We start from the raw sequence: 9,728 nt of genomic DNA, 5'->3' as shown, positions 1-9,728 counted from the left end.
ATACAGTAATGAAGGATAGTTTTGCTACATATAGAATTAACGGTTCAGAGATCTTTTCTTAAGCACTTGAAAAATGTTCTTTCCTTACAAATGCCAGTAATAGCAGAGACCAGCTTGGAAAACAACCCCAAGACGACAAATTACCCAACTTCATCGGGAAATAACGGTGACCAATGTTCATCTGTCTGCCTCCCACCCAATTTTGGTGAGTTTCAGATAATGCGTATTACAAGTATCACTGTTTAATCTGGATGCATCAACATCCTTAATGGAAGCTAGTGGTAGCTCTTTTTTTTTTAAATTAAGCTTTTTATTTTGAAACAATTTTAGATTCACATATATTTATAAGAAATAATATCAAGACATCTATTTTTACACTTTGCCCATTTCTCCCACTGTTAACATCTTGCAGAGCTGTAGTAAAATATCACAACCAGGGTACTGACATTGATACAATACACAGATGTTACTGAAATGTGCCCAGTTCTACTTGTAGTGATTTATGTGCATTTGTATTTATTTCGATCTCATTTTATCACGTGAGTAGGTTTGATGTCTACCACCACAGTCAGGATACAGAACATTTCCATTGCCATTGGAATGCCTCATCTTGCCCCCTTTTTAAAATATTTTATTTATTTATTTATTTATTTATTTATTTATTTATTTATTTATTATTTGTGAGAGAGAGCTCATGAGTGCACGAGTGGGGGGCAGGGGTAGAGGGAGAGGAGGAGAGAGAATCTCAAGCAGACTCCTCACTGAGTGCGGAGAAGCCCGATGCAGGACTCGATCCCACAACCCTGAGATCATGATCTGAGCTGGAACCAAGAGTCCGAGGCTTAACCGACTGAGCCACCCAGGCGCCCCTCATCTTGCACTTTTAGAACCACACTCGCCTCTCTCAGGCTGCCCTTTCCTTCCTCATTGTCCATTTCCCTAGCCCCTGGCAAACACTGCTCTCTTATCATTTTGTCGCTCCAAGAGTATTCTATAAAGGGAATCTTATGGTATGTAACCTTTGAAGATTGTTCCGTTTTTTTCAGTCAGCGTAATTCCCTGAAGATTCGTCCAGATTGTTGAATGTATCAGTACTTCCTCCCTTTCCTGTGGTTGGCAATGTGCAATGGTTGCTTGCAACCATTTGCCCACTGAAGCACATTAGTTGTTGTTGTCCCCCCCCCCCCCGCCCCGGTTTTTGGTATTAGGAGTAAGGCTGCTGTGAACATCCACGTCCTGGTTTTTGTGTAAATATGTTTTTGTTTCTGTCGTGAATGTCAAGAGTGCCGTTGTTGAATCTTATGGTAATAGCTTGTTTAGTTTTATAAGCAACTGTCAAACAGCTTTCCAGAGAGACTGTACCAATTTTCATTCTCACCAGCAACGTATGAGTGATCGTGTCTCTCCGCGTCCATGTTTCTGTTCTTCCCATTGTTCTTTCTTCCTCCCTGATGTTCCAAATTTCCTTCCTTCATCATGTCCTTTCTGTTTGAAGATTTTCCTTTCATCTTTCTCTACAGGTAAGTTTGCTGGGGACGGATTCTTTTAGATTTCCTTTGTTGCACAATGTCTTTCTTTCACTTTTTTCCTGAAGGTTAGTTTTGCCTCATGTAGAATTCACAGTTGAGGGTTCTTGTCTTTCAGTGGCTGAAAAATTCATACTTATAGAAATGCCGGAAAAATCAGAAACCAGCCAGGAAAACAGCTCTGAGACCGTCTATTACCCAGCTTTATTGGGAAGTACCCATGGCCCAGATACTGATTCTTCATCTGCCTCACTCCCACCCGATTTCGGTGAGTTTGAAATGATACATATCACATGTAGCACTGTTTAATCTAGATCCATCAACATCCTTAATACAAGCCAGTTACAGCTCTTTTTGAAACTTTTAATTTTGACGTAATTTAGGATTCAGTGCAGTTGTAAGAAATAATACAGAGAGATCCCGTTTATGCTTTATGTATTTTCCCCAGTGACACCACCTTGCACAACCATAGTTAGTCTTACAACCCAGACATTGACATTGATACAATTCACAGGTGTTATCGAGGTGCCTCCATTTTCACTTGTATCTGTGTGTGTATGTGTGTGTACGTGTGTATGTGTGTATTTAAAACTATGTAATTTTATCGTATGAGTGGGTTCGCACGTCTCCTGCCACAGTCAAGGTAGAGATCATTTCCATCACTCAGGGCTCCCTCGTTACTGTGTCTTTTTACAACCACACCTACCTTTCCTGCCCCCAAGACCCATCTTTTTTTTTTTTTTTTTTTTTAACGATTTTATTTATTTATTCATGAAAGACAGAGGCAGAGGGAGAAGCAGGCTCCCCGCGGAGCAGAGAGCCCGATGTGAGACTCGATCCCAGGACCCTGGGATCATGACCTGAGCCGAAGGCAGATGCTTAACCAACTGAGCCACCCAGGCGTCCCCCCAAGGCCCATCTTTAACACCGGGCTGTCTCCGATCTTTTCTCCATTTCTGTAATTTTGTCTCTTTAGATTGTTATATAAGTGGAGTCATATATGATGTAATCTTTTGGGATTAGCTTTTTTTTCCCACTCAGATTAATCGCCTGGAGACTCGTCCGGTTTGTTGAATGTATCAATAGTTTATTACTATTATTGCTGAAAATAATGCGATGGATATATTACATTTTGTCTAATTGTTCACCTGTTCAAGGACATCTGGATTTTTTTCAGTGTTTGGCTATAAGTAAAGCAGCTATAAATATCCATGTACACATTTTTGGGTAAATAGAAGTTTTCATTTCTCATCTATTGATGGAGAGTTTCCCATGGTATAGATACACAACAGTTTTTTTTTTTTTAAACATTCACACATTGAAGGACATCTGTTTTTTTTTTTTCTTTCCAAGTTTGTGGATACTAGAAGTAAAGCTGAGCTGCTGTGAACATTCATGTACTGATTTTTGTGTAAATACAAGTTTTCATTTCTCTGTCATGAATGCCAAGAGTGCAATTGCTGGGTCTTATGGTAATAGCATGTTTAGTTTTATAAAAACTGCCAAACAGTTTTCCAGAGAGGCTGGACTATTCTACATTCCTAGTAACAATGTATGGGTGATCTAGTTTCTCCTCATCTATATTTCTGATCTTTCTGTCATTATTTCTTCTCTACTGATGCTGCAAGATTCCTTCTTTCATACTATCCTTTCTGTTTGAAGATTTTCCTTTAGCTATCTTTTAGTAGTAAATCTGCTAGGAACAATTTTTTAAAAAATTTTCCTTTGTGTGAGAATGTCTTTATTCCCCCCTTCTTTCCTGAAAGATAATCCCACTCAGTATAGAATTCACAGTTGAGAGTTCTTGTCTTTCAGGACATGAAAAAGTTATACTTGTAGAAATGCCAGAGAAAGTGGAAACCAGCCTGGAAAACAGCTCTCAGACAGTGTATTACCAAACTTCATTGGGAAATGACAGTGGCTCAACTCCTGCCTCTTCATCTCTCTCCATCCCACCCAATTTCGGTTAGTTTGAAATGATACTTATTTCAAGTAGCACTGTTGAATCTAGAAGTATCAACATCCTTCGTGTCAGCTAGGGATAGCTTTTTTTTAAATTAAACTTTTGATACTGTGGTAATTTAAGATACCCGTGTAGTTGTAAGATGTAATACAGAGAGATCTCATTTATGCTTTATCCGTTTCTGCCCACAATAACATCTTACAAAACTATGATAGAACATCACAACCAGGGTCCTGACATTGATGTCATCCACAGATCTTATTGAGATGTCCCCAGTTTCATTATATTGATTTTTGTGTATGTGTTTAGTTCTGTTTGATTTTATCACATGAGTAGGTTTGATGTCCACTGCCACAGTCAAGATAGAGAACATTTCCATCACCATGAGGATGCCTCATCTTGCCTTTTTGTAACTGCACCCATCTGAGCATAATTCCCTGGAGAGTCATCTGACTTGTTGCGTGTATTAGCATTTCCTTCTTTTTTATTGCTTTGTACTATTCCGTGCTGTGGGTGTTCACGGTTTGTGTATTGGTTGAAGAATGTCTGGACTTTTTTCCAGCTTTCAGTATTGCAAGTAAAATTGCTGTGACCATTTATGGACAGGTTTTTGTGTAAACGTAAATTTTGATTTCTCTTAGATAAATGCCCAAGAGTGCAAATGCTTGGTTCTATGGTAATTGCATGTTTAGTTTTATAAGAAACTGCCCCACGGTTTTCCAGAGAGGCTGTACCATTTTACTTTCCCACCAGCAGTGTATGAGTGATCCAGTTTCTCTGCATCCAGATTTCTGCTGCTTTTTTGTTCTTTCTTCCTTTTTAATGCTCCACAATTTGTTTTTTCATGATTCTTTTCTGATAGATTTTCATTTAACCATTCTCAAATGTAAGTCGTCTAGTGACAAAGACTTTTGGCTCTCCTTTGTGTGAGAATGTCATGATCATGATTTCCCCTTCATTCATTCTTTTTTTTTTAAGAGTTTAGATATACATTTCTTGTTTTCAGCATCATTGAGGTATGATTGACAGATAAAGTTGTAATATATTTAGAGAGTGTACAGGGTGATGACTTGATGTACATGTACACAGTGATACGATTCCTGCCATTGAGTTCATTAACATATCTGCCATCTCACATATTTACCTTTTATATTTTGGTGAGGGGAATGCTTAAGTTCTACCCTCTAAGCAAATTTCTTTTTTTTTTTAATTTTATTTATTTATTTGAGAGAGAGAGCAAGAGCAAAGAGGCGAGGGAGAGGGAGAAGCAGACTCTCTGCTGAGCAGGGAGCCCAATGGCGGGACTCGCTCCCAGGACCCTGGGATCATGACCTGAGCCCAAGGCAGCTGCTTAACCAACTGAGCCACCCAGGCGCCCCTAAGCAAATTTCAATGATACAATACAGTATTATCAGCTAGAGTTACCATGCTGTACATTAGATCCTCCATCCTTACTCATAACTGAAAGTTGGTACCTTTTTACCAGCCTCACCCCACTTCCCTCACCCCCCTGGCCCCTGGCAACTGCCATTCGTTTATTCTACCTTCTGTTTTTATGAATTTGACTTTTTTTCTTTTTAGATTCCACATGTAAGTGATACCATGCAGTATTTGTCCTTTTTACTGTCTGGCTTATTTCACTTAGCATAATGCCCTCCAAGTCCATTTGTTAATGTTCTCACAAATCTGCTCCTTTATTGAAGGACAGTTTTGCCCGATCTAGACATCATGGTTGAGATTTCTTGTGTTTCAGTATTTGAAAATATTTTATTTGTAGGAATGTTCGTAAACGCTCAAACCAGCCCAGAAGAGAACCCTGAGACAACAAGTTATTCAGTTTTATTGGAAGACAGCAGTAATCAAGACATTTCCTCATTATGTTGCTGCATTCCTCCCGGTTTTGGTGAGTTTGAAATGATACATTTGACATGTAGCATATTTAATCTAGATTCATCAACATCCTTAGTGTAAGATAGTGCTAGCTTTTTCTTTTCTTTAATTAAAAAAAAATATTTTATTTATTTATTTATTTGAGAGAGAGAGCAGAGAGAGAGAGACAGCACGAGCAGGGGTGAGGGGCAGAGAGAGAGGGAGAAGCAGACTCCCTGCTGAGCAGGGGCCCGATATGAGACTCAATCCTAGGACCCTGGGGTCATGGCCTGAGCCAAAGACAGACACTTAACCGACTGAGCCACCCAGGCGCCCTGATCGTGGTAGCTTTTTCTGATCAAAGTTTTAATTTTCAGAAAAATTTAGCTGCACATGCAGTTGTAAAAAAGAATAGAGAGATCCTGTGTTCCCATTCTCCAATTTTCCCCAATGGTATCATCTTGCAAAACGAATAGAAAATTATCACAACCAAGATATTGATATGATACCATCCACAGATACAATTGAGATGTCCCCAGTTTCACTTGTATTAATTTGTGTGTGTGTGTATTTAGTTCTATACAATTTTATCATGTGCGTAGGTTCATGTATCCTCTGCCACAGCAAGCCCTGAAACAGTTCCCTCGTCACCATTTTCCCTCATATTGCTCTTTTGTAACCACACCCACCTCCCTCCAGAGGACTTTTCTCCCCAGCCCAGTTCCATGCCCTGACCTGTCTCTAACTACGGGCAATCTGGAATCTGCTCTCCAGATCTATAATTTGTCCATTCAACGTTGTTATATAAATGGAACCGCATGGTGTTTGAGATTGGCTTCTTTCCCTCAGTGTACTTCCGTGGGGACTTGTTCGTGTTGCTGCATGTATCAGTCCTTTCTTCCTTTTTATTGCTGAGTACTATTCCAATGTATGGATACACCAAGATTTATTTATCTGTTCACCTGTTTAAAACCTCTGGGTTTCCTGTTTTTAGCTGTTAGGGGTAGAGCTGCTATGAATACTTGTTTATCATTTTTAGTTTTGCTTCATGTCATTCATTTCACTCTTTCACACAAGTTTTTATTTCTCTGGGATGAATGCCCAAGAGTGTAATTGCTGGGTCCTTTGGTAATTGCATCCTTAGTTTTATAAGAAATTGACAAACTGCTTTTCAGCATAGCTGTACCATTTTCCATTCCTGCCAGCAATGTATGAGTGATCCAGTTTCTCTGCATCCATATTTCTGCTCTTTCAATTGTTCTTTCTCCTTGATGCTCTGGAATTCTTTCTTTTATATGCTTTCTTAAGAAGATTTTCCTTTAGCCATTTTTAAAGCATAAATCAGTTAGTGACAAATATTTTTGGTTTTCCTTTGTCCATAAATACCTTTATTTTTGTTTCAATACGGAAGAATAGTTTCATTGGATATAGAACATGAGGTTGATAGTCTTTTCTTACAGCATTTAAAAAATGTTGTCCTTATAGAAGTGTTGGTCAAAGCAGAAACCGGCCTGGAAAATAGCACTCAGATGACAAATTACCAACCTTTGCTGGAAAATGACAGTGGTCAAGAAACTTCAGCATATTTCTTCATCCCTTCCAGTTTGGGTGAGTTGAAATGATTCATATTACAAGTAGCACTGTTTAATCTAGATTCATTAATAACCTTAATGTGACCTAGTGGTAGCTTTTCCTAATTAAAAATTAATTAGAACTAATTAGGTAAAAATTAGAAGTTTTATTTTGAGAAAATTTTAGCCACACATGTAATTTTAAGAGAGATCTGTGTATACTTCACCTAGTTCCCCCCAGTGATGCCATCTGGCCGAACTACAGTATCACAACCAGTGTATAGACATCGATAGAATCCACAGATTTTATTGAGATGTTCTCAGTTTTATTTGTATTTGTGCATGGGTTTATGTTTGTGTGTGTGTGTGTGTGGATTCAGTTTTATATTATGTAATTTCATGACGTGAATAGGGTTCCGTACCTTCCATCGCCCTTTAAACCCATACCCGCTTTTCGCTTCCTACTCTCCTGCCTCTACTCTGCCTTGTCCCTGCCCTTGGCAGCCACTGATCTGCTCTTCTTCTTTAGAATTTTGTCATTTCAAGAGCTTTCTGTAAATAGACTCACATGGTATATAATCTTTCAGGATGGCCTTTTCTCATTCAGCATGATTCCCTGCAGCTTCATCTAAGTTGCCGTGTACATCACTAGTTCTTCCTTTTTTATTGTTGACTACTATTCCACGGTATGGGTGTACCGCAGTTTATCTGCTCACTGGTTGAAGGATGTCTGGGTTGTTTCCAGTTTTGGGCTATTAGGAGAAAAGCTGCCATGTACACTCATGTACAAGGTTTTGGTGTGAACATCAGTTTTCATTTTTCTGAGATAATGCCCAATAGCACAGTGGCTGGGTCTTATGGTCATGGTAAGCTGAGTTTTGTAAAATACTGCCTAACTGCTTTCCAGTGTACCTGTACCATTTCCATTCCCACCAGTGACTTATGAGTGATCTAGTTTTTCTGCGTGCATGGTTCTCCTCTTTCTATTGCTCTTTCTTCCTTCTTTATGCTCTAAGACTCCTTCCTTCATCATACCATTTTGGTCAGAAGATTTCCCTTTAGCCGCGTTTTAAGGATAAGTCAGCCAGCAACGTTTTTTTTTTTTTGTTTGTTTGTTTCTTTTTTTTAAGTTTTCCTTTGTCTGACGATGTTTTTATTTCGGCTTCATTCTTTTTTTAATTATGTTATGTTAATCACCATACATTACATCATTAGTTTTTGATGTAGTGTTCCATGATTCATTGTTTGCGTATAACACCCAGTGCTCCATGCAGAACGTGCCCTCTTTAATACCCATCACCAGGCTAACCCATCCCCCCACCCCCTCCCCTCTAGAACCCTCAGTTTGTTTTTCAGAGTCCATCGTCTCTCATGGTTCGTCTCCCCCTACGATTTCCCCCCCTTCATTCTTCCCCTCCTGCTATCTTCTTTTTTTTTTTTTTTTTTTAACATATAATGAATTATTTGTTTCAGAGGTACAGATCTGTGATTCAACAGTCTTGCACAATTCACAGCTCTCACCATAGCACATACCCTCCCTAATGTCTATCACCCAGCCGCCCCATCCCTCCCACCCCCCACCACTCCAGCAACCCTCAGTTTGTTTCCTGAGATTAAGAATTCCTCATATCAGTGAGATCATATGATACATGTCTTTCTCTGATTGACTTACTTCGCTCAGCATAACCCTCTCCAGTTCCATCCACGTTGTTGCAAATGACAAGATTTCATTCCTTTTGATGGCTGCATAATATTCCATTGTATATATATATACCACATATTCTTTATCCATTCATCTGTCGATGGACATCTTGGCTCTTTCCATAGTTTGGCTATTGTGGACATTGCTGCTATAAACATTGGGGTGCACGTACCCCTTCGGATCCCTACATTTGTATCTTTGGGGTAAATACCCAGTAGTGCAATTCCTGGATCATATGGTAGCTCTATTTTCAACTTTTTGAGGAACCTCCATACTGTTTTCCAGAGTGGCTGCACCAGCTTGCATTCCCACCAACAGTGTAGGAGGGTTCCCCTTTCTCCACATCCCCGCCAACATCTGTCGTTTCCTGACTTGTTAATTTTAGCCATTCTGACTGGTGTGAGGTGATATCTCATTGAGGTTTTGATTTGGATTTCCCTGATGCCAAGCAATGTTGAGCACTTTTTCATGTGTCTGTTGGCCATTTGGATGTCTTCTTTGGAAAAATGTCTGTTCATGTCTTCTGCCCATTTCTTGATTGGATCATTTGTTCTTTGGGTGTTGAGTTTAAAAAGTTCTTTATAGATTTTGGATACTAGCCCTTTATCTGATATGTCATTTGCAAATATCTTCTCCCATTCTGTCGGTTGTCTTTTGGTTTTGCTGACTGTTTCTTTTGCTGTGCTTTTCATATTGATGAAGTCCCAATAGTTCATTTTTGCCCTTGGTTCCCTTGCCTTTGGCGATTTTTCTAGGAAGAAGTTGCTGTGGCTGAGGTCGAAGAGGTTGCTGCCTGTGTTTTTCTTTAGGATTTTGATGGACTCCTGTTTCACATTTAGGTCTTTCATCCATTTTGAGTCTATTTTTGTGTGTGGTTTCATTCTTCATCCAGTTTCATTCTTCTGCATGTGGCTGTCCAATTTTCCCAACACCATTTGTTGAAGAGACTGTCTTTTTTCCATTGGACATTCTTTCCTGCTTTGTTGAAGGTTAGTTGACCATAGAGTTGAGGGTCCATTTCTGGGCTCTCTGTTCTGTTCCATTGCTCTTTGTGTCTGTTTTTGTGCCAGGACCATACTGTCTTGATGATGACAGCT

General features: G+C 39.3%; 1 protein-coding gene across 1 annotated transcript in view; it reads left to right on the top strand.

The window, feature by feature from the left end:
* The first annotated feature begins 1,476 nt into the window (after positions 1 to 1,476).
* The window catches only part of BEND2 (BEN domain containing 2), a 36,691-nt gene continuing 28,439 nt past the window's right edge, over positions 1,477 to 9,728 (top strand). The window contains 5 exon segments of the mRNA XM_032389590.1: positions 1,477 to 1,520; positions 1,595 to 1,794; positions 3,342 to 3,491; positions 5,267 to 5,392; positions 6,844 to 6,966. Of these exon segments, the coding sequence (XP_032245481.1) occupies positions 1,477 to 1,520; positions 1,595 to 1,794; positions 3,342 to 3,491; positions 5,267 to 5,392; positions 6,844 to 6,966 (643 nt within the window).

Source organism: Phoca vitulina, unplaced genomic scaffold, assembly GCF_004348235.1.
Source record: "Phoca vitulina isolate PV1807 unplaced genomic scaffold, GSC_HSeal_1.0 scaffold55, whole genome shotgun sequence".
Lineage (NCBI taxonomy): Eukaryota > Metazoa > Chordata > Mammalia > Carnivora > Phocidae > Phoca > Phoca vitulina.
This window is presented reverse-complemented; position numbering and strand designations above follow the sequence as displayed.